The sequence below is a fragment of the Akebia trifoliata genome, chromosome 7 (assembly GCF_017979445.1).
Source record: "Akebia trifoliata isolate Shusen 1 chromosome 7, ASM1797944v1, whole genome shotgun sequence".
NCBI classification, from domain to species: Eukaryota; Viridiplantae; Streptophyta; class Magnoliopsida; order Ranunculales; family Lardizabalaceae; genus Akebia; species Akebia trifoliata.
The window spans coordinates 31,011,058-31,036,365 of NC_141381.1; the positions used below are offsets into that span (position 1 = coordinate 31,011,058).

At 35.0% G+C, this 25,308-nt stretch overlaps 2 protein-coding genes across 4 annotated transcripts; both read left to right on the forward strand.

Moving 5' to 3' along the window:
- Positions 1-1,416: 1,416 nt before the first annotated feature.
- LOC147399007 (hypersensitive-induced response protein 1) lies at positions 1,417-7,295 on the forward strand. 3 transcript variants are annotated; one of them, XM_086448385.1, is made up of 6 exons: positions 1,417-1,577; positions 4,148-4,356; positions 5,046-5,166; positions 5,764-5,855; positions 5,969-6,065; positions 6,674-7,295. In XM_086448385.1, the coding sequence occupies exons 2-6, from the start codon at positions 4,168-4,170 to the stop codon at positions 7,030-7,032; spliced, it is 858 nt and encodes a 285-aa protein (XP_086304511.1). In that variant the 5' UTR covers positions 1,417-1,577; positions 4,148-4,167; the 3' UTR covers positions 7,033-7,295. The 3 variants fall into 3 exon arrangements, with proteins under 3 accessions (XP_086304511.1, XP_086304510.1, XP_086304512.1); XM_086448384.1 differs by having other exon boundaries at positions 1,420-1,577; positions 4,159-4,356; XM_086448386.1 differs by lacking the exon at positions 1,417-1,577 and adding an exon at positions 1,578-1,709 and having other exon boundaries at positions 4,159-4,356.
- A 6,107-nt stretch (positions 7,296-13,402) lies between these two features.
- AMY3 (alpha-amylase-like 3) lies at positions 13,403-25,073 on the forward strand. The gene is made up of 13 exons (XM_086448387.1): positions 13,403-13,703; positions 13,793-13,923; positions 14,055-14,109; positions 14,194-14,316; positions 14,430-14,550; positions 15,431-15,783; positions 16,351-17,057; positions 17,816-18,005; positions 18,638-18,744; positions 20,459-20,708; positions 21,632-21,754; positions 23,490-23,657; positions 24,478-25,073. The coding sequence occupies exons 1-13, from the start codon at positions 13,440-13,442 to the stop codon at positions 24,634-24,636; spliced, it is 2,751 nt and encodes a 916-aa protein (XP_086304513.1). The 5' UTR covers positions 13,403-13,439; the 3' UTR covers positions 24,637-25,073.
- The last annotated feature ends 235 nt before the right edge of the window (positions 25,074-25,308 follow it).

Below are 25,308 nucleotides of genomic sequence, written 5' to 3' on the forward strand. Positions count from 1 at the left end.
CCAATTTGTTCACATGGACCAGGCAATATTTGGATTTTGCTCGGGAGAAATATTAGTGGTCGTCATTCGGCAACACGAGCGATTTTTCTAAGAGCCAGCCAGGGCCACCTTGACAGTATCTTCTTGGTGCAGTCTCATTCTGGGTCACTAACAGCCCGAACGGCAAATCAAATTTTTTTTTTTTTTTTTAAATTTATGTTTGGTCAATATTAGAGATACCTTTTTCTTTTCAAGGTGATCACATGGGGAGCGGATCCTTTGTAACACTATTGAACAATTCAAAGAGCGACACGTCAAACCAAGATAATAAGTTTACACCATTTAGTAATGGAGGGCTACATGGATACGGTGCTACAAAGGATCTGCTCCCGATTACATGTCATTCATCCTTCGAATGAATTATTTATTTATCTTATTCATCCTCGACTTTAATCCATCATTTTCAATTTCACCTTAACTTTATATAGACAAAAAAATAAAAATAAAAAAATACTTTCACAAAAAATTTATATCGTTGTTGTTGTTGTTATTTATAGATTGAAGTTTGTAGAATTTTCAAGTTGACTATGAAGGTAAAAGATTTTACGCAATCCATGTCAAATTATTTTTCAATCTCCATATGCGATATTGAAGTTAATTAAGGTTCAAACTCTTCAGAATCAACGTAAATTTTTTATTTTTTATCATAGTAATTCTCATTTTCAATCCATCATTTCCAATCTCTTTTAGCCTTTTGTGAGAAAAAACTTAAAACCTCTATCATCTTTTTTACTTTCACAAAATTTCTAACTTGTTCTTATCATCTATAGATTGACATATGTAGAATTTTCAATTTAAAAATGCGGTCTACAGATATTATCCAATCAGGAGACAATAATGATTAGATTTAACAAGAGATAAAGATATGTGATGTGATAGATAGCAATCCATCTTAATTGTATATTATTATTACTTTTGCTTACGAAAGGCAACTTAAAAAAAATAAAATAAATAAGTCCTACTATCCCTAGATGTTCCATTAATAACATTTATATATATTTCTTCTGAGAATGGGTTATCCGAGACTTGAACCCGAAACTAGTTAGATGGAGTAGAGAATTTTCTTATAGAAATAGGATAAAAAATCCCTCCCCAAACCGTGATTACATTTTTCATTGCATACCACCTTCTCTTTTGAGAAATCAACTTTTGTATTTCTCCAAGAAACTTATCCTTAATGAAGATTGAAGATTGAGAGTTAAAAACTTCTTTTAGAGATTGAAGATAAGGGTATTTAGGTCATTTCAATTACTCTATCAATAAAGACCTAGGTCAACGGGGAATTACTCTATCAACAAAGACCTAGGTCCACCGGAAAATTTATGTGTATCCCGATGAAAATAATCTATGGTTCTCTGCAATAATCGATATGAGATCAGATTAAAAAAGGTCAAAAATAGCGTTGGTTCCCGGCACTACTAATAAGCTCTCTGTCTCTCTTCTCTATTTAACGTTTCCGTTTTAAACTTTGAGAAGTTTCCTCGGAAAGAAATTGAGAGGCTCTGCGCAATTTGTCCAACACGTTTTTGCAGCAACAGGTGAACCCTAAAACTGCAATAGTTGATTCATTTATATAAGTCATAAATTGTGAGTTTCTCTTCAATTCCGTTGGGAATCTTTTGGATTGTGAGATTATTGTTTGTTTCTTTAATTAATTATCAGAGTTCAAGGTCTGATTCAATTAGCTTATCTTCTGTGATTCTTGTTTTTGTCAATTTTTAATTTTTTTAATTTTTTTTTTTTTGGGGATAAAATCGTTGTTATAGCGCAAAGAGTGGTAAACATTATGATATGCTCAGTTGAATTTCCTTTAAATCTTATGAAATCATGAGTGGAATTCTTTCTCTCTTTCGATCAAGAAACATTGTACATTATTACCTTTAAATTCAAGAATTTTGAATATTTTTTTTCTGTTTATTGTTTCTCATATTAATTATTCCATCAAATCTCGAAATATTCAAACATATATTTTTAAATAGATTGACATCGGTTTTTTTTGGATGCTGTGTCATAATTCTTCTTGATTTAAGTTGGTCTTGATTTGAAAATATTCAAATCTTACTCCTGAGCAAGTTTTGTGTGAATTAGTTGTGATTATATTGAATTAATTGTGACTTTAGGTTAATAATTTCATCTACCATGCTTGAATTTCCAGTTTTCTCTAATATTCCCCCCCCCCCCTCCCAAAAATAAAAAAATTAGGAAATAGATATTGCTTCTGAGATTCGGTGCCACCTTGACGAGTGGTAAGAATAACACTTGAGATTCGGTGTTTTAAAAATGCATTGCGGTGCACATAGTTATGAAACTATTTTTTCTATTGGTTATTTGACGAGGCCTTTTAGTATTATCTTGGTCATATGTAGTATTTTTCGTTTCTTCAGGTTATTAGCATTAAAAAAATTTATAGTTAAGGTAGTAGTTGAATCTTAGAAATTGATATTTTAATTCCCGTCAGAAGTAGTGGAGGATCTTGTCATCCATATCCTCAACGCTTGGGGAATTCTTACATGCATTTTTTATGAGGTAGTCAACTCTGTTCAATTCATGATATTTTTTGTAGATTGGCACACCAAGGCCTTCTCAAGGAAGGGAGGCTACTTTGGAAATTTCTCCCTCTTGGAGTCTGTTGGCCTTTATGGAAAAAGAGGAGTATACTAATTTCCAAAAGTAAGGGAGTCACAGCCATGGTTTTGAAGATTTTGTTGTCTTTGTTATTCTTTTTTCTTTAGGGAAATTTGTGTTCTTGGGAATTTCACTGGAAGGTCATAACTCGCTAGGTTTGAAGTTCAAAAATAATTGCTTATGATTTTTAAGGCTATAAGATTCAGCTTGAATTTTTACAATAGTTTTTTTTCAAATGTCACTTGGAATTTTAAATTTTAGAATTTCGCTTGAGAAAATTAAATAGGATCTCAAGAGCTTTGTTTTTTCATTCACTAAGGCTTTCTTGTATGTGGTTGATGGTTTGGCCAATATTTGTCTCACTTCCAATGTCATTTGAACGTATGCTATCTGTTTTCAATCCCCACCCATAATCGAGTCTTTCGTCATTTTTGTTTTTATTAAATTTTTAGGGCCTATGTTTATAAAGATTTTCTCTCCATGGACTTTCTGCTTGATGGATGAATGACAACCTATTTGGAGCAAGCCTTTCAATCGAATGGAAATATATCTTTCTGTTTCCAACCTCGTTAATTTTTTATTTTTTATTTTTTTAATTTTTTAATTTCAATCATTTCCATTCATATAATTATGTTTGCAATTTTGATGTTCTCACACTTGCTGTCCCTTGAGTCTAGCTACCATTGACTTTAATTTTTGTTCTCTTTTCCGTTGTTTCTTATGTTGTGCCTTTGTTGTTACTTTCTTGTGGCCAATTTTATGATGAGCAATGATATCTAAGCTTTGTGGATTGTTTAACATGTAAATGTTTTTCTTGCGTAAAGGACATATTAATTGGAATCTCTAACGCTGTGTTTGGCTTGAGAGAAATGGAGAGAAGAGAAGAGAAAATAAATGAGTTTCTCTCCTTTCTCTTGTTTGGATTGTTAAGTTGGGGAAAGAAGAGAAAAAATTGGAGAGAAAAAAATGTGAGTTTTCTACCCTTTTAAAATATTTTATAATTCCAACTCTGCCCCTAGATCTCTTTGAAGACATTTAAAAATTCCAAAGCTATCCCAAATTCTCTCCTGTCAATCCAAACATGGTGGAGAGAAACTGAGTTTCTCTTCTCTTCTCTTCTCTTAATAAGTTTCTCTTCTCTCCCCTTCTCTCAATCCAAACATAGTGTAAGTAACTATGGATGTATGATTTTGTACTTTTGGGTACTTTTCTGCAATAATATTTGTTTATCCTTATTTTGGAAATTGAAGTCTCTAAATAACCAGAGAAACATGATTATCATTTTAATAGATCGCTTCAGGTATGGATTTTTTGTGTGAATGGTGACTCTTCTTGCTAAACAATTTTTTTTTTTTTTGTGAATCTATTTCTGATGGAAGTCCAAGTAAATTGCACTAATGTGACTTGGCTGATTAATCATTTTATTGGTAGTACATTTTGGGTTATTTTCCTTTGAATTTATTCTCATTTAATCTCCATCTAGTCTACGTGCAGAATCAAACAATGGGGCAAGCACTTGGTTGTATTCAAGTGGACCAGTCAACTGTAGCCATCAAAGAAGTTTTTGGAAAGTTTGATGATGTGCTTGAGCCTGGATGTCACTGCTTGCCTTGGTGTTTTGGAAGCCAGGTAGCTGGCCTTCTTTCAATGCGTTTGCAGCAACTTGATGTTCGTTGTGAAACAAAAACCAAGGTTTGTGGCATCTTTACTTCCCTTTTCCTAAAATTATCAAATTTAGGTCTTATGTTATTTATGTTTTACTGTTTTAGGACTATTTTAATTTCTTGAAAACTAAATAGGTTTGTAAAATAGTATGTCAGCCATGTAGAATCAAATCTAAAATTGTAGGATCAACTCAAATTATTTCTAGAGGACTAAATAAAAGTAGTAAAAAAATTTGGGGTTGGATAAAAAAATCTTGTCCATCCACTCTATTATCGTTAAAGCCATGTGACCATGTCTTATGTTAATTCAATTGTATTCTCATCCGAGCATTGGAAACAGGTTAGCTTTATATTCTACTTGCAGTTTATTTCATCTCTCTTCTATTTTTGAGATAAAAGGACCTCTAAAACTGTTATAACCATGAAAAATATATACATCAAACTTTTTAAGGAATTATGTTATTCATGGATGATTCTTGTAAATTTCATTGTTGGCTTGAATCAGGAATTCTTATCCATGACTTTTATTAGATGCTCAATTTTACACTCAAAAGTACACATATCGTATTACATGCTGCCATTAATAACAAATATACAAGCATGTCTTTTTAAGAAATTGAATCATTAAACTATTTTTTTTTCGTTTAAATTTTTTAATATAACTTTAACGGGAATGTGATCAATTAGCAGGCTCTGATCATTATTTTGTCTTTGCAGGATAATGTTTTTGTTACGGTGGTTGCATCCATTCAATACCGTGCATTGGCTGACAAAGCAGTTGATGCTTTCTATAAGCTCAGCAACACCAGGGAACAGATCCAAGCCTATGTTTTTGATGGTTTGCATGCGAAACTCTTCCAAGTTTCTGATAGAATATTGAACTAGAATGTTTAGATTACATCTTTTTCACATGGATCTTTGAATTATTAGCATCTTTTCTATGCCATATGCCATTACAACAAATCCAGACAAGTAGATATGTATCCTATGTAACCTCTCTGAGGAGGGATCAAATAGGACTGATTAGCTACCACTTAAAGGAGTGATCAAATAGGACCCAAGACAATGACCGAACAACCATTGACTTGGTTTAGGCAGTAATCACGGTCACCTCTCTTACTCAGCATTTCCTTATCCTAATTAGTGTGTCTACTGCGAGCAAATTTGTCATCTTCTCATTACAGTATAATATTTCTCTAACTATTTTGAAATTTGAATCCTCACAACTTTCAATGGATTTGAACTTGCCATTTTTATTCTACAAATTGGACACCAATATTGGTGGTGCTTGCTCATACTTCATTTCATACAATTATTTCAACTGGAATTCAGAAGTTAGTTCCGGTCCATATGGTTATAGGCATTTAAGATTTCAATAGTTGAGAACCCGTTGATTTCCATTAGAGATGAATGGACTTGTCCCACTGCTGTTCAGTTATCAGGGCAAGCGTGCCGAAGTTGAACCTGGATTCCACTTTTGAGCAGAAGAATGACATAGCAAAAGCTGTCGAAGAAGAGCTTGAAAAGGTAGTCTTTATGCCTAGTGATATCTTGATAGCCCACAAATTACTTCACCAAATATTGTTTTGTTCTGTTTATTGTGGATATTTTTCTAGAAGTATTTATTGTGGACATTGCAGGCCATGTCACATTATGGATACGAGATAGTCCAGACTCTTATTGTTGATATCGAGCCAGATGAGCACGTGAAGAGAGCCATGAATGAGATAAATGCAGGTGAGTTTCTTTGTCCTCTGCATAGTTTTTATTGAGAAATTCTTGGTCTTACATGCTCTTTACCCAATTTTGTTAGATGTGATTCTCCTTGAGTAACAGAAGTTATGAACATTTTGAAAGCCTATCATATTCTGGAATCTGGAAAATTTCCGGAAAATCTAACTTAATCTTTGTTTTTCATATAATTTAAATGTCGAGTCGTGCTGGAGTGACCTCAAGATTGGACCTCATATCTCACATCTTGACGTGAAAGTGGATAGGAACCAGATATGTTTTTCACTCATATCTCGAGGAAAGCATCTATGGTTCTCATATACTTTCACGATAGGGTGTGCGATGTGAGGTCACTTCAGTGAGGAAAGACGATGTTAACAAAAAATAAAATCAAATCAAACAAAATAAAAATCCCGTCAATTTTTTCAGTTTGTGAGATCTTGAGGTATTCTTTAGATAACAGGAAGAAAACTAATTTTGCCTGATTAAGAACTACAACTGGATGATATATACATTGGCCGCCAAAGTTTCCACTTTTGGATGTTTATCACTTATCAACTTCTACCCTATATTATGTAGAATGATGTGTTATTTTCTTTTTAACTGCACTACAGCTGCTAGAATGAGGTTGGCAGCAACTGATAAGGCTGAGGCAGAGAAGATACTGCAGATCAAGAGAGCTGAGGGAGATGCAGAATCCAAGTACCTTGCTGGATTGGGTATAGCTCGGCAACGCCAGGCCATTGTAGACGGACTGAGGGACAGTGTACTTGCTTTTTCCGTGAATGTGCCTGGGACAACTGCCAAGGATGTCATGGACATGGTTCTCGTAACCCAGTACTTTGACACCATGAAGGAGATCGGGGCATCCTCAAAATCCTCGTCTGTGTTCATTCCACATGGGCCTGGTGCTGTGAAGGATATTGCCTCACAAATAAGAGATGGTCTCCTTCAGGCCAACACCACCACTTAGAACTAATGTTAAAGTTTGATGTATATGCTTGTGTTTGGGTTTGTTTGGTTTCTTTCTGATTTTTGAAAGAGATTTTTCTCGTTTTCTCGCTTTTATGTTTTTATTGTACTCGATCAAATATAGTTATAGTTAGGGAGTGCAATGGAGGGTCATATAAATATATCTAGGTTTGAAGATGCCCTATGTTTGTTGCCTTTGTTCGACTTGGCTATGTTCTATTTCAAATTACGAATATGTCAATATGTGATTATAAGTTCAGAAGATTCTATCTGTATTCCTTGTTCATACTCCACAGACACAATACCCAACAAAATAAGCTGAAACTCATCAACACAACAACAGCTATCGAAAAATTGCGAGACAATTTAAAACATTGCAATGTTTCGAAGTCAATATTTTATCCCTATCCCGATTGAAATCTGAAATTCTAATGAAATATTTCAAAATGGCAAATTTCTAATTCGTTGACTTTCATTTTTATTATGATTTGATTTTTCCATATAGATATTTATTTTGGAAGGTTTCGATGAGTTCTATTGCCATTGAGGCCTTACTACTACTCATCGACCCATTACATTCACGGGTGGAGACAAGATTTTACGACAGTGAGGATTAAATGCTAATGATGGTTGACTGATAATTTTACTTTCTTTCTATGCCAATGTTGGGCTTCTCATTCTAAATGACAATTGGCAAGCCTAGACCGAAAATCAAAGTAGAAGTGAGGCCTAAAGCATTGAAATTTTGTATTTATGGATGAGTCGTGATAATCTGATGATCTTTTTTTTTGTCTTGGGATACACGTGAAAATATTTTTATAGTTATGTAACTGATAGGTCAGAGAGTCTATTGGGGCATCTGAAAAAAGGAGCATCAGATTATCATTATTAGTCTTTATGGATTAGTGCTCATTGATATTTATTGTTGTTTTGATATTTAATTCCTCAGGGGCCACCTACGATGGTGCACCCTAACTTTACCAGGTGCGTGTAATGTACGGGCGTTGCATGTGCCCTAAGACTAGTCTTTGAACAAGATCATGGTCTATGGACTGGACAAAGTCCCTATCTATTGGGATACCCAATTATAAAAAATAAAAGATAAAAAAATTCTAAGTCCACCCCTTGAGTTTTAGAGGTATGTTTTTATTTCTCAACCAAAAGGTACAAATGTGACAATTTACATTCACAGTGCTCACCTTCCCAAGGAAAAAAAAAAGGAAAAAAAAAAAAAAAAACAACAACCAGAGAAAATAAAAATGTGCCATAAACATATTACATTATTATCATTCAAAATTAATGATATTTATTTATCTTTTCTTGATAATTATAATATCACCTTAAGCTTGCAGACGATATCAATCGAACCAATCCAGTAGAGATCTTAATTAAAGATGATCATGCACGTGCGATCACGTGATGTTAGTTGACCTTATTTTGACAAATTTACCCTTGCCCAGGGTTCCCTCCACTAGCCTCCTTAATCAGATTTAAAATCTCATCTCTTTTAATTGCCAAGGCTTGTATTTTGGTCTCCAACTTTTCTAACTTAAGCTTTAATTTTTCGGGGTCTTTTTGGTCTTCTGGATTCTTATTCTTCTTCTTCTTCTCTTTCCCCTTTTCACCATCTTCTTCATCCTCAACATCTTTATCCTTCTTCTTCTTCTTTTCTTTCTTGTCTTTTGTTTTCTCTGATTTTCCCTCCATAGCCTCAATGTTGTCCTTCTCTTTGATCTTCTCCACTTCACTTGAAGCTTCATTCTTCTCCGATTTTGTTGTCTCTCCCATTTGACTAAGTTGATTGATTTCAAGTACAATAGTTTTTCTCTACTCAAATATGTACTCCCTAAAATAGGAAAAAAAAAAAAAAGGATAAAATTAATGTCCATACATTAACAAGCATGGCTTTGCCCATACTGGGTGTTTATAATTCAAGAAAACATTTTATTTGAAAAAAAGAATCAATTTCTTTATAGAATATATATATATATTTTTGATAATTGGGTATCCCTATAGATTGGAGAATCGCCCGTATTTGAACTTCACCCAATCCATAGACCATAGGCTTATCCTAGGACTAGTCCCAGGGCATGTGCAACACCTGAACATCACACACATCAGGTAAGTGAGGGTGCATTGTCGTAAGTGGCCCCTAAGGAATTAATGCGTAGACTGAATATCAAACTCACAACCAAAGGGCATTAACTGCTCATTGGTCCGAAATTGCTACTAAGCTAACCCCTAGTGGTTAACTTTATAGAATATATATTTTCTGGAAAATAGCTTTTGACTTTTAATAGTGGGGATAATTGTTAAAAAGTAGGATAAATTACTAAAATAAATGTATAATTTGCCAAAATTACTGAATCAACCTTGTGTTTTTGTTTTTTAATATTTACAAAAAAGTTGGCATACGTTCAATGCCATAATTTTTTTCCGAAGACGATCATGTGATTATATAGCTAATTAGATGATTTTATCTTTATGCCCCCAAGTTGAATGTGGGTTCACAAAAGGATAAAAAAACAAACAGAATATGTGCCGCTAAAAGGGAAAATGACCGCAAAGGTCACATTTTAAGAAAGAGTGGTTATAATGTGACTACCCCATGTGACATACTCAATTGACTACTTGATGTGACAAGTTTGGGAATCATTAATCTATGTTTCTCAGGAAAAACATTTCCCTCGAGATACACTTTTTTATGGGGAAGCCCGAGGAGCGTAGATCTATGATTCCCAAACATGTCACGTTAGGGTTGTCGATTGAGTTTGCCAGGGGCAGCCAAATCATCACGATTCTTTAAGAAATATTGACTAAAATGTCTTCCATTCGTGGTCTATTTTATTAGGTATCCCAAATATTGATATAAAAAAAAGTATGGATGTGAATTAAATACTAAAAACCATGTGTCATAGTGCGAAGAGGGTTTCTTCAAAATTTTGAATCAAATTGCCCGCTTCAAAGTCGGACTCAATCTACGGATCCCCACCCTAAATTCAATTACGCCAATTTGAACATCCAGTCTCTACTCAATCTGCTTGGACTCATCTTTAAGCTAGATTTGAAAAATCAAAATTATTTCAAATATAAAAACAATATTTTGCTAATAAAAATTAATTTAGCTAAGTAGAAAAGAATGTGAAAATGAGAAAAACAAACCTAAAACACTCCAAGGATTACTCTATATTGTTCTTGGTAAAAGATTAGATTTTAAATTCCAAACTGTTAGAATTTATAGATTATTTTCTTCACTTGTTCTAACCCTAGCAAGGCCTCCTATAATTAGCAAAACACATAACAAGGGGAAATGTGACATGCATTAAGCAGCTAAAGACCAGGAAATGGACCATTATATGACCTTATATATTTGTATTCAAACATTTTTTAAATAGTAAAAGCTTCCCTTTTCACGCTAAGCCACAATTTGGTCTTCGATTCCTGTTTTGGAGCTTTTTAAAATAAAAAACATCTCTAACCAACAGTGAGATAGTCAGACAAAAATATATGTTTCATACATGAAATCATAATATTAATGAAATATAAATTTCCTGATTATTTTATAAAATTCGTAATTCTTTAATAAAATATGTAATTTATGGCAATTATTATTATTATTATTTTTTTTGAATTAATAAGGATTAAATCACAGATAAGAAAAGAGTGGTTAATAAGTTACAATTCCTCTAAAAAGCAAACTTTTGAGTCGCACAAGTGAGGTGTTTCTTGGAAAGAATTATTAGCTTGAACTCACCAATTTGAAGGTCGATCTCTACGGAGGTAGGTAAAAGTCGAGGAAAATCCTGTAAGCTTGCAAGTTATCTCTTGCGAGATATCCCTCCATGGTATTCCCGTGAGATATTATGAGCAACCATTTGTCCCTCGGTGAGCTTTAATATCGAATTTTCATTTCTATAGGAGAAATAAGTCGTAGTTTGTAAGTAACATAAAGCCTAAAGATGTCTATCTTGCGAGACGTGTGATGACGTGCATTTGCATTGGTTAAATTGAAGGAGGGATATTGATTTAGTGCCCAAACCCAGCCTTCACCAAGTCCGTGAAAAACATATATTCAAACCAAACCTACGTGCCATAATAAGCGTATGAGTCGTTTATTATTACTGTATTTCATATTGTCTTATAAATTGTCATCATAGTAATAAAATTATCTACGGACTTTGCTATATTTTGTTGCATTCTTGTGTTGTATTGCATTGCATGCCTATGTATTTGGGATCTCGAAACTTAGGTTCATTATAATTGATTGAGTCATGCGGGAGTGACATTGAAGTTTTCATCAAATTGGTATTCGAAAAATTGAATTTTATTCGAAAATTTCAGATATCGAATTCAGATTTGGATAATTATCTTCTTCATCCTCTCCCCTTAGGTTTACAAGAGGATTGCCACGATTTTTTTTCCAGCAAGAACAACCACTATCCAGGTAAGTACATCCCCTCTCCCTCTCTCTTGAAATCCTAGATGTCCCTCTCAGTCCATTGTCGTCAAGTTCTTCCACCATTCAATCTCATGCGAAAAAATCCTTGATTTTTTAAAAAAATTTCATCATATCTACTTCAACCTTCAAACTCTAAAAGGATTTTCTTCTTAATCAATCAATATCAACCTTCTTTGCAAAAAATAAACCCTGATTTTTCGACCAAAAATAAAATTATTTTTTACTTACTAAACCTTCAATTTATTAGTTTAAACCTTGCTTGCTTTTGACATTGGCAAAAAAATACCCTGATTTCTTTACTCAAAATTTACCTTGTTATTGCCTCCCAAAAAATCAATCTGTCTTTAAGATGAATTTGAAGATGAGGGTAATCACATTTTCTTAAGTGTATAGGACGAATGGGATATTATCTGATATCTGATAGGATAAGTGGATTCAAATTTAAATAGAGTTTAGCATATCCGTTCGGATTCGAATATCAGATAGTTTTTTTGGATTCGAATTTGAATATAGTTGTATCTGAACTGATAGGTATTTGTTGTCAACCCTATCTATGGCTCCATGCACAGATCCATGTTAGTAATGTGATGTGTGAATCACTTCAGCATTTTCCTAATGACATGATCTTCTGTTTCTCTAAAATAGGATAAGTGTTTACATGGCATGCTTTAATTGTCTCAGACTCCTAATCAAGACGTCCAAACAATCCAATGGGTTTATTTTCTAATCAAATTATGCCAAGTAGACATTCATCCTTTCTATAAGAACGTGACATCATATGGGATTTCGACTCTTTCCAAATATGCAATTTTGACCTCCCGCGCCATCAAGTGGCATAATAGAATTTGCTTTTTCTTTTATTAATTAAATAGGTGTATTATTTAGGAAGCCAGCTAGCCTTACTAAAATAGTTAGGAAGAAAGACTTTACTAAGCCTCATTCATCGTAAAAATGATCAAGGATGGAACTAGGATTTTGCTCATATGGGGACAATCAAGAGTAAAAAAAAATTTGTGAGGGATAATTAAGAGTGGAAAAAAAATATTTGTAGGGGCAATAGTGACAGATTTTTTTTATCCGCCAATAAAACCTGTTGCAATATTTTACTAATTGATATAATTTGAAAATTCTTATGGGGGAAAGTGCCCCCATTGTAAATCCACTCCTGAAAACAACCTCGACAATTCATAAAATAAGTACTTGAGATTCATAATAAATATTTAGATCTTATTTTACACATCTCAAAGTATTTTTATTGGTGGATGAGGCTTAGTAAGCTTTTTTTCAATACTATCGTAGTAAGGAAAGGGTTTCTCATTGGATATTAGTGTACAATCGCACACGTCAAGTGGACATCTAAAAAGTAAAAAAGTTACTATAGGAAGAAACTCAGTTGAAAGTTGATGAAAGTCAAGTCAAACGTCAACCATTTGTTGAAAAGCATGGGATGACGGTACTACTTACCATGGGCGCATACTATAATCTGTCCGATAAAATAGAAAACTTTATTACAGCCGACGCTTTGAATCCAAGTAAAGGCGAAAGGGTTGCCTAAGTTGAATATCCGCCACGCAAATGTTCAAAATATCGAAAAAAAACGATAAAAAAAACTGACACTCTTTCCCATCTCTAGTATCTTCGTACAATAATAGTTCCACAGTAGAGAAAAAATAAATATCTTCTCTTTTCTTCTCGAGTCGACATCTGTCCCATTTCTATAGGTACAATTGGTACTACGTGGCACAGCTTGATTATGAAATAAACACGTTGGGCTGCGTGAAAGTCTTGATTAGGAGCCCAAGGTGTTTTAAACACCAATTAAAGTGTACCACGTAGATACCTTATGTATTTTCTAGGAACGGGACACCGTATTGGATCCTGAGTCTTCTGCAAAATAAATAACGCGATCTCCTCTCTCTCTCTCTCTCTCTGCTCAGGTTTGGTCGAAAATGACGACTGTTAGACTGGAATCTCTCTTCCATCAGTGTCGAAGAGAAAACCCTAGATTTCAAGCTCAATCGAAGAAAATTAACACAGTTCGATTAAATTACTCTTCCAAGCTTCTCTTTAATGGAGGGGGTTTCTGCAAGTTCAAACCTCCTAAGGTTCATACTGTTAGAGCTAGTTCTACTGATACAGCTCTCATGGATGTTTCTGAAGCTTCAGAGGAGGTCTCGTTTAAGGAGACATTTCCGTTGAAGAGAATTCAAAGGGTATATATATTCTGTAATCGACATGATTTCTCCCATAAAAATTCCTCTTTTAGAGTTGAATTTTGTATTCGATTGATTTGAAATTGTAGGTGGAGGGTAAGATTTCAGCAAGGTTGGATCGTGGGAAGGATGATGAAACTTGTCAGCTCACCTTGGGATGTAATCTTCCTGGGAACTGGATTTTGCACTGGGGTGTAACTTACGTTAATGATGTCGGCAGGTTTGATTCTAAGTTTCTATTTCTTGTTCTGAGGTCATAGAAAAAATATCAATTCGGTTGAACATAGAGGACTTGAAAGTTGGGTCTTTAATGATTTTGAATTTTTTGATTATTTTTGTTGTTAAATTCAGTGAGTGGGATCAACCTCCTCCTGAAATGCGACCTCCAGATTCCATCGCCATTAAGGTATATATGTATCTCTTAATTGAGATATTAGAAGTTTGGGTTTCCAACATTGGCCTTTGTAAATTTATGCTTTGTTGTCTTCAGGACTATGCTATAGAGACACCCTTGAAGAGATCATCGTCTGCCATTGAAGGGCAGACATTATATGAAGTGAAGATTGATTTAAACCGTAACAGTTCAATTGCAGCTATACATTTTGTTTTAAAGGTTTTGATTTCCATACCTGGCAGTTTAAAATCTTATTGGGGATAATGGGTAGTTTTTTATTATTGTGCTTTTACTTTTCTTATTTCTTGTTTTGGGGATTTGACGTGGTGTAGGACGTGGAAACTGGATCTTGGTGTCAGCATAGAGGGAGAGACTTCAAAATTCCTCTTATCGACTATGTTCACGAAGATGCTGATATTGTAGGTGCGAAAAAAGGCTTCAGTATATGGCCAGGTCGTAAGGATCATTATTTATGACGATACATTTAAAATCTAGTTTTCCATAATTACATCCATATTTGTTATTGCAGGGTCCATTCCCTAGTTAGAATCTTTGTCTGATTCGTAATTGTATTACTACATAAGTTTTTTTTTTTTTTTTTCGTTGTTTTGATATTACATGTAAGACCTTTTTAATCCAGTATTTTAACCCACTTGAGTCCATTATTTCAATTTGACCATCACAGTTGAATTAAGAGAGATCTCCATTCCTCATTTAGATCCATCTGCTGAAATAAAATTAAAAAAAAAGAAACTTAAATTTTTTTAGGCACACAATTTACCTTCAGCTATTTTTGAGGTAGAATTTATGGTCATGATGGATTCCAAAATTTCAAGTGTTTAACATGTACACCTTTCTGTACAATGCTCATAACTTATAATTGATGGTTGAAAAAAAAAGGGTCTGTTCATTGGCCTTTAGGTTTATATGGCGTTGTCAAACCCTATGACTTTCAAGTTCTAGACTATCTCGGGGTGGCTTGAACCTTCTGAGTTGATAATCGTTAAGCCCTGGGTGGGATTGGGGACGGTCAGAAAATTTTAATTTTTTGTGAACAAAATATTTTATCAACATCTGAGCCTTGTCCTTGCCATTTGGGGTCAGCTACTTGAATCCCGTTATTCCGTTCAATCCATCCAGGTCCATATGCATTAGACTTTCCCCTCGTTTTCATTCCATATATATATATATGTATATATTCCATTTCATCTAAAGGCGACCAAATAAAATCTTTTCTTCATGTGGCTTGCATCTTTCCTATGGTGATCTATGTTTTAAATTTCTAAAATGAGTTAAATGTCACTAATATCTACAAGTTCCTCTTGAATCTCAGGAGCTTTTGGTTTATCCACAATGCTTCCCAAAGCAGAAGGATCTCAACCAAAAAGCAAAGATAACAGTGGTGAATCCAAAGACCTTAAGAAGCGTAATAGACTTTTGGAAGGGTTCTACGAGGAATACTCCATCATAAAAGAAGTTCCAATGCAGAATGTTCTGACTGTTTCAGTTAGAAAATGCCCTGACAAGAATAAGAATTTTGTGCATTTGGAAACCGATCTACCCGGAGATGTTATTGTTCACTGGGGAATCTGCAGAGATAATGATAGAAGGTGGGAGATTCCAGCTTCCCCACATCCTCCAAAAACCGAAATCTTTAAGAATAAGGCCTTGCGGACTTTGTTACAGGTATAGATTATCATCGGATCCCTTGTGATACTATGGATGCTATTACAATATATGTATGTTTACACATGTATGAGTTCTAACAAACCAAAATCTTGTGACTCTAAAGGCAGTTGAAACTGGTGTGATTGCTATGCTTCTTTAGCTGTTTATCGGCCTATTTTTGTGATTTTTGTGTGCACGACAGCTGTAAAAATTGTATCAACTACATAAGAAAAAATGCGTTTGCTACATGTTAAATGTATACATTAGAAATTTTCTTGAACAATTTGTATCAACTACATAAGAAAAAATGCGTTTGCTACATGTTAAATGTATAAATTCATACACAATCACACCCTTACATATAAGTGGAGATTTCTCTAGGCTACCTTTTGGATTTGCAACTGACATTCACGCTGTTATTATTTCTTTACTTCTTTTACAACTTTGGCTTGGATGTCACCTGTTTACCTTGTTTTACCTGTTTGATCAGATTCCTGTTATGTATATAGTTACATATATTTAACAAATGATTCATTGTTCTGCTTATTTCAATATTCCAGTTCACTGAGACATTCTCTTTTGCAGGCAAAAGAGGATGGACCTGGAAATTGGGGATTATTTTCTTTAGATAAGGAACTTATGGCATTTCTTTTCGTGCTCAAGCTAAGTGATAATACGTGGCTTAACTCTATGGGTAGTGACTTCTACATCCCACTTTCAAGTGAGAGTAGCTTGGCTAATCAAACTAGTCGGGGTCAAACTGAAGGTCAGTCGAAGCAGTATGTCTCTAGTTCCTCCAATGTTGAAGGATCTGAATCAAATTTGGCTGACACATCTGAAAAGATTGAGGATGCAAATGAGGTTGTTGCATATACTGATGGAATCATCAAAGAGATAAGGAATTTGGTAAGTGGCATTTCCTCTGAAAAAAATCTGAAGACAAAGTCAAAAGAAGCACATGAAAACATCCTTCAAGAAATTGAGAAGTTGGCTGCAGAAGCCTATAGTGTCTTCAGAAGCTCTAGTCCATCATTTTTAGAGGAGGATGTTTTAGAGGCCGAGATATTGAAGCCCCCTGTAAAGCTAATCACAGGGACAGGTTCTGGATATGAAATACTATGCCAGGGATTTAACTGGGAATCTCATAAATCTGGAAGATGGTACCTTGAGCTCAATGAAAAGGCGAAAGAATTATCCTCACTTGGTTTTACTATAATATGGTTGCCACCACCTACAGAATCAGTATCACCTGAAGGTTATATGCCAAAGGATTTGTATAACTTGAATTCCAGGTACTCGAGCTAGTTTCTGGATATGATGATTCCTGCAAATATTCTTGGGTCATACATTTTTTATTTTTATCTTTTATTTATGAAATCTTCTGAATTTATCTACGTTAGACTTGCAATATTTCCCTTTGAATCTCAATGCCAGTATAGCAGCCCTACCTGCATGCTGTGTTGGTGTATTATATTTTGGTGGCAGAAGTCAACTACCAATAGTTTACTGGCTTATTTAGGAACATATATGTCCATGTAGAAACCCATATACAATCTGCACTAATCTCTAAGCTCTGAACTGCCAAGGCACTAAATATCGATACCCCTTTTATGGGAAATATATCAGGACTTTGTATATATTGCTGTTTATTTAACTATGTAGTGTTTTAAGAAGATCAGAAAGCTGTTAGTTCAGAAATTTTGTTGTAATAGCTATCTGTATGAAACTGAAAATAGGTAATGCTGTTTTAAGATGTGAATTTCATTTCTATGTAAAGTCGGTATCTTTCACATTGGCTTCGTTTTAATCTCAACTCATCAAGGCCTTATCCCAAAAATCTGGGGTTGCGGATGTTGACTTCTTATTTTGTTGTAATAGCTGTCTGTATGAAACTGAAAATAGCTAATGCTGTTTTAAGATGTGAATTTCATTTCTATGTAAAGTCGGTATCTTTCACATTGGCTTCGTTTTAATCTCAACTCATCAAGGCCTTATGCCAAAAATCTGGGGTTGCGGATGTTGACTTCTTATTATGTTATATATTTATCAGATATGGAAATATGGAGGACCTAAAGATTCTTGTGAAGAAATTCCACAAAGTTGGTGTTAAAGTGCTCGGTGACGTTGTCTTAAACCATCGTTGTGCACACTTTCAGAATCAAAATGGTGTTTGGAATATTTTTGGAGGTCGGCTGAATTGGGATGACCGAGCAGTTGTCGCAGATGATCCTCATTTCCAGGTATGATGTCTTTATCTGTGATATATAGCTGCTCTTCTATGAAAAAGAAGTTTAGATGTTAGCCGGTGAAGTTCAGCAGTTCAAGTAGGGAGATTAAATGAAACTTTTTTTAAGAAAGCTCCATTAATGAAAGCTGTAATTTGTTTTGACGTTCATCCATTTCAAAAATATTTTGTGCTTCTGCCCTGCAGGCTTCTTCAATAAAGCTTGAAGTTGCTTTTTTTTTTTTCCCAATACTTTTTTTATCAAAACCTCTTATGGACGATTCTTTTTTAGACCTGATACCAACTTGAATAAAACCCTAGAAGGAATACGCGAGGAAAAGAGATAGAGGAGAAAACTAGAGGAGAGAAAGAATCAGAGTATTCTGATCGGATTCTCCTCACTTATATACTTTAAAAATAACAACCACACCCTTATAACTCCTCAAATTTCATAAAAGACCATTCCACCAAATAACTCCAACACATTCCAATTGTTATCCAACTTTGCAACTATCATGAATAACTATTTGATTTTTTTTTAGAGTCTAAACTTTGGAATTTCATAAATGCTTGCACTCCATTTTTCAATACACAGTAAGTTGTATGTATATTCTGTGACATGTAAAATTCCGTCTTCTTGTCCTACAGGGTAGAGGCAACAAAAGTAGTGGAGATAATTTTCATGCTGCTCCAAACATTGACCATTCACAAGATTTTGTTAGGAAAGATCTGAAAGAATGGATGCGCTGGCTGAGGTTCGATGAAGTCTATTTTCATTTTCTCTGGAAATTGCATTGATACTGGATTTAAGTCTATTCACCTTTCTTCTTTTTTGATCTGCACAAGAAGAAATTTATTCGACGAAGTAAAGAGAACTAGGAAACGATTCCTAAGGAAAAAAGAGAGGAGAGAGAGCTAGGGAAAATAATCCTTGTCTACAAGACTTGCCTACAAGCCCAATGGATCTGCTTTTTCATTTTCACTTCTTTTAGCATGCATTGAAATGGCATTCTAAATTATTGATTCCTGGGCAGGGCAAGACTCATTTTGGTATTTAGTAAAAATTGTTGCAAAAGATGAATAACAAAAAATCAGAGTATTAAAAGTCTAACATATCTAGCCATTAATTTGATGGGAAAGCTTAGGGGAATATTGGGAGAAATTGCAACAGGAAGGAAGACCCCAATAATGAAATTTGTGATGAGGACAATGATGTTTGGTGATGATGTGCTAATCCTTACAAATAACAGACATATAAGTGAGTTTTGCAATTGTAACATCTTATAGCGTAGATTCTGTGGGAGGGTTTGGAAAGATGATATGATGGTTGTTTATATTCCTTCACTTATTTTTTATTTTGTGAGGCTGGAGGATGACGGGGTTGTTAAGTCTTACCAGTGTAGATAACATGTTAGCGCAACTCTAGGTTCTATAGTCCATATGAGTATCACAACAGATGAAAAAGAAAGTTATTTTGAAAGAAAGAAAGAAAGGAAAGGTTTTTGAATGTGAAATTAAATCAGCATGAAAACAAGAATTATGAGCCACTGGTTTTTTTTTCCAATCTTCTGTTTTTTCATGTCCCCAATGTGTCTCTAACGTTCACAAATGTCTCTAAATTAGTTGTAGCACTGACTGAAATTCTTAGCATATTAAAAAAGTGAATGTTTAGTAAACAATGCAGTGTCTGAATCTTGAGTAGGTCATGTGCCATTGCCTGTATCTGTCTAGGTAACACTACTTTTGATTTATGAATTTTTTAAATGTACAAACTAGACCATTCCATGAGTTTGACCAGATACACCAACAGTTTTCCATTACCTCTGAGACGCTAGCTGGGTCAAAGGTTTTAAAATGGCCTTTATCTCTGTTCCATTGTTATTTTAAACCATTCTATAAAATATTCATTAAGGTACTTTAATAGTTGAGTCATGATAATATGATGCCCCTCTGACACACGCCCCCATCACAGAACCGTAGATCATTTGCCTCAGGATACACAAGAAAAAGATTTATGATATGCATTTCCCGAGGCAAATGATCTACGGTTTGGTGATGGGGGGGTGTATCAGAGGGTGGCATTAGAAAATCATTACACTTAATAGTTTTATTGGCATGAATGCTTATAAACATCCAATTGTTTGAACGAGAAGAGGATGGTCTCAAATATACCACAATTATTTTTGAGAGGAAGGTTTTATATTGTATTGATTATACATTTTGGCTTACAAGAGTTTTTGTTCTGATAAAAGGTTGCATTAAGAATTCTGTGATTCAGTCAAAGAACTGATCCTCATTTCATCTGCATGCTTTGACTGAATCCTGATTGCATCTACATGCTTTTAGTTTGTGATCCATGATTCCTTTTTGTTCTACAGAGTGATTTATTTATTTTTATTTTTTGGGGAGGGGGGTAGGTGGGGTTGGTGGAGTTTTGTAGTCACATAATTGTTGCAATGTCATGTGCAGAAATGAAATTGGGTATGATGGATGGAGACTTGATTTCGTTCGGGGATTCTGGGGTGGTTATGTTAAGGACTACTTGGATGCAACTGAACCTTACTTTGCTGTAGGCGAGTATTGGGACTCCCTAAGTTACACATATGGTGAAATGGATGGCAATCAAGATGCACATAGACAGAGAATTGTTGACTGGATAAATGCTACTAATGGAACGGCTGGGGCATTTGATGTCACTACAAAAGGGATCCTTCATGCTGTAAGATTAAGTTAGATTATTCATTATTATTATTATTATTTAAAATTTCTGAGCAGGTAGTCCCCGCAGGACCCCTGTCTGGAACAAGCAAGTTAGACTATTCTATTGAATTTCTTTTTCTTATTTTTTTTCCCTCCAATTTCTCTTTTGTTACCCTTTCCTGTGATCTTTCTTGTCCACATCATATATACATGACTGCACATCTTCAAAAAGCAATTGTCAAGACTCAGGAATCAGCATAAGTGCCAATGTGGTGGCAGAGATTGTTCATTTTTGTGGCACTGATCCTGGTCACTGCTTTTTTGAGATATGAACACTTTTTTCTTTATTTATAAGAATCAGTTTTCATTAATAAAGAGGAGGATGAGATATGGACACATTGAAAACACTTTTCATATGACCCACATGGAGATGACTTGGGGGCCCACTTCTGGTGATGGAGTTCATCTTCACAAAAATCAGCTCTTTTTTGAAATATCTAACCGCATCAAATGTGGAATTCAAGCTAGCAATAAAATGGATGGTCCATAATTTTTTCATTTTGCAACCCTCTTTTGACAAGGCTAGAAAATACTGGAAACATCTGATTTGTTTTGTTTTTTCTGTGAGAATGATATCCATGGTAAGGAGATCGTCCTCGCAACAACATTGGCCCTTGACTCATCTCCATGTGGGCGTCATAAGTGTGTCAAAACATTCTGACCCCCCCTTTCTCCAGACACAAGAAAATTTGTTAACTCCAGATATTTAGCTTGGACAGTGTTCTTATCAGGATAACATCTACATCTACCCATTTAGGAATGATGGTTGATCTTATGTTCGTTCAACAGACTTGCGTGATGTTAATCAACATTTTCATACCATATATAATGCAAACAAGTATCAAAGATATGCTTGCAGCTCATGTATGTTCTTTTAAGTAGGCTCTGGACAGATGCGAATATTGGCGTTTATCAGATCAAAAGGGAAAACCACCTGGGGTGGTTGGCTGGTGGCCGTCACGTGCTGTTACTTTCATAGAGAATCATGATACAGGTTCCACCCAGGTTTGAACTAATTTCACTTTATTCCCTAAAGTTAATACTTCATCTTGTCTTTCGACATGTTTGAATAATTAGAATTATTTTTCTAGTCAAAACTTGATTGCATCCCCTATCAAACTGCCAAGGAAATGACCAGGACAAACTGAGAAAGTCTTATTCATTGTCTAAGATACTTAGGGGTGTTTCCAAAGTTTTAGGTGGTACCATTCTTCTGAAATAGCATGGCCATGCATTTATCCTTCTCTAGGTCTCTGTAAGAATTTCTAACATACATACCTTCAGTTTGTAATGTTAGGTTACTCTTAGTGGTAGAAGACATTGTTACAAATTTAAGCAGATCAAGTGGCTATCTGTGACATGTGATTGTTCTGACAAGACAATAATGAGTGTTCAATGTATTGTGTGTGCGCAATTTATTGGACTTCTAAGAAAGGCTCCATGGGGGCTTGGTTGCATAGTCACCAAATTCTGCAATTTATTGAAAAACTCGTGATTAAAGTCGTGACATATTCCTTTAGTGATTTAATCGCGACTTTTTTAATGCATCACGACTTTTACGAAGTTCACTTTTGAATTGATAATAATGAAAAATGACGTTTATGCACACTAATAAGAAAAGTTGAACTTGATAAAGACGATGGTAACCACTTTAGCAATGAAACATCAATTAATAAGGATGACATTGATTTTGATGATGTTGACCGGTTGATGAATCTTAAATTAGACTCATGATTGTAATCTTTTTATATTTAACCAATATAAACCTTGGATGTCCTGAGGACTTGTCGTACTTAATACGGATGTACGGATAATATCAATATGGGGTTGGTTGATTTATAATTGTAGTTTAATATGAAATTTAATGATATATTATTAGACCACCATATAGCATGGACAATTACATAGTCCTAATTCTAGTTCGATTTTTCCAGACCTTTTCTTATCTCAATTTTTTCCGATTTTACCGAATTTTCCCGAGCCCTGACTTGGTGACTATGCTGGGTGGCATAACTCAGTTGGTTCAAATATTGCAATTCAACTTCAAGGTCGTACGTTCTAGTGCAGCTTATCTATCTAAAAATATAAAAAGAAGTTTCCACAGTTCCAAATATTTCTTCAGCAAAAGGGGCAAGTGTTACCATGAAGGTCACAAGTTTTGCATCCTTGCTATTGGTAAACATGATAATTAGACAGGTGATACATCACTGTCTCATATTTTAGATGAATGCCGGTCCAGATGTCATACAAATTGGATGATCCAAGAATTCCTAGACATTCAATATTGGTTTTCTTGCAACCTATAAGCATTAAGCCAATTTGTCCTTGTTCATCCAAATTTGTTTCCTTGCATTTGCTCTTTGATTAGATGGCCAGCATGTCTGTTTTTTTTTTTTTTTCCTATGGGCCATCATAAAGGTGCTCCACTGATAAAAAAGTATGGAATTGATGCATGGGCAATCCACAGTAAAACATCAAGCACAAAAGATTTTCTGCCCATCACAGATGCAAAACGTCTAGCCCATTGCCAAACATAACTGACTATAACAATTATGTTCCAGATGACTTAATCTTCCAATTATGTTTTTTCATGCAGACACAGCATATCATGGTCATTGATACCTTGAATTTACGTTGTTTCCTGCAAATTAGAGCAAGGATGAGACTGTTTACACCTACAAGATTATTGTTACTGGTTGATTAGAAAACCTGCTAACTTGGCTTTCTGTTTATTCTATAGGGTCATTGGAGATTCCCTGGTGGGAAGGAAATGCAAGGGTATGCTTACATCCTGACGCACCCTGGAACCCCGGCAGTATTCTACGATCACATCTTCTCTCACTACCATTCTGAAATTTCAGCACTCTTATCACTTAGACATCGGATGAAGATTCATTGTCGGAGTACCGTACGTATCTACAACTGAACAATTTCATTTGTGAAAACCTTTTGTGAACCCTACCTACTTTTATGCATTGTGTGAGTAAATTTCAAATTTATGGTTGATGAGTAAGCCGTGCATGTGATATAAGACAGTATAGAACTCTAATGTCTGTGGTCAGTATGAAGTTACATACCTTTTCACTGCACGTTGTTCATGTAGTGGGCTTGCAAATGGCCCCTTCACATGCAAGGGTGTCACACCCAGGAGATCAACTAGCCCAAAAGTCAGCCAATCAGATCCCTTAATCATCCAAGATAAGTGGACTTTTCTGGATCAAACAGAAATCGGCCTTTTGAATGGTTATGCATGCTGCTGAAACAGATTTTGGTACCCCAATCATCATGCATCTAGAGGAAAGATTTAGAATTATCAGTTGTCTTTGTTATATTTTTTTTTGTTTTCGTCATATTTGGATCTGTTTGGCTTGGAAAATATTTTGAAACTTTAAGGAATACTCACATCAGGATGCGGGGACAGGACACAGTGTCCTCCCTGCCTCTAACATAACATACCCGTGCCACGGTACCCGCTGATAACAACTTGGCAATCATGAGATTACATCATTGACGTATGTGACATATCCCGTTCCAGGCTTAATTATCCTCTTTTGACTGGAAGCGCAGTGCAGGAAATACTACTCAGACTGTTAACAGTCATCCGAAGGAAACTCTTCCTTTTGAAATTGAAACAATGATCTGCTTATGATTTCTGTAGGAAAGACCATGCCTTCTTGATTTATAGCCATTATTTTGGTTAAAGTTGTATTATTCGATGTGTGATCCAGGTTAAAATAACCAAGGCTGAAAGGGATGTCTACGCTGCCATCGTTGATGACAAGGTGGCGATGAAGATTGGACCAGGACATTATGAGCCTCCGAGTGGGTCCAAGAATTGGGCTTTGACTGTTGAAGGGAGAGACTACAAGGCTTGGGAGGCATCATAAAAGTATAGCAATTTCAACTTCTGCGTAGGAGGTCTACTATATTTATCAACATGACGAGCAAAGTTACACCAGTACGGCATACAAACGTTTATTTCCCAAGAATAATAATTCGGCCATCAACTTTAATATCCCACACTTGGACTTAGTTTTCATAGAAGTGAAGGGATTAAGGTAATAGCAATTTGAATAAGAGAAGAGGAGATGGAACTAAAGAAACTATGGTGGGCAAATGGTTTTTATGAACAAGTATAAAATATTGTGCCAATTAAGGACCTTTGAGTGGAGGTGGTGGTGCTGGTAGAGGCTTCACGCATTATGTTCACATTTGTGCAATTTGTAGAACCATTATTGAAATAAAGGATGATTATCTATATTACTATTGTAAAAAATAAATCAATTTCAGGGATATATATATATGTGCTAGTTCTCCTGTCTTATACCTGTGAGGACATTGATTTCTTGAGAAGCTTAAATATGGACGAGTCCTTCATGCAACAACTTCATAAGCTAAATCAACTGGTAAGGCATGGGAAAATTGTATTTGTTGCTTGATTAGAGTAATTACTCATGGCTTTTTTGTGCTTTACGACTCTGACTGATCTGTTACGATGAGATAAGGGCCTAACTTTAGGCACCATTGCTAACTATGTGCTTTTAGTATATTGGTTAGGG

Bases quoted from the DNA above. Each gene is read 5' to 3' on its own strand.
- LOC147399007 (XM_086448385.1), top strand. From the start codon at position 4,168: ATGGGGCAAGCACTTGGTTGTATTCAAGTGGACCAGTCAACTGTAGCC. The intron at 5,167-5,763 runs GTTTGCATGCGA...ACTGCTGTTCAG, and splicing joins CCAAGCCTATGTTTTTGATG to TTATCAGGGCAAGCGTGCCG. The intron at 5,856-5,968 runs GTAGTCTTTATG...TGGACATTGCAG, and splicing joins TCGAAGAAGAGCTTGAAAAG to GCCATGTCACATTATGGATA.
- AMY3 (XM_086448387.1), top strand. From the start codon at position 13,440: ATGACGACTGTTAGACTGGAATCTCTCTTCCATCAGTGTCGAAGAGAA. The intron at 14,317-14,429 runs GTTTTGATTTCC...GACGTGGTGTAG, and splicing joins CTATACATTTTGTTTTAAAG to GACGTGGAAACTGGATCTTG. The intron at 17,058-17,815 runs GTACTCGAGCTA...TATATTTATCAG, and splicing joins TTGTATAACTTGAATTCCAG to ATATGGAAATATGGAGGACC.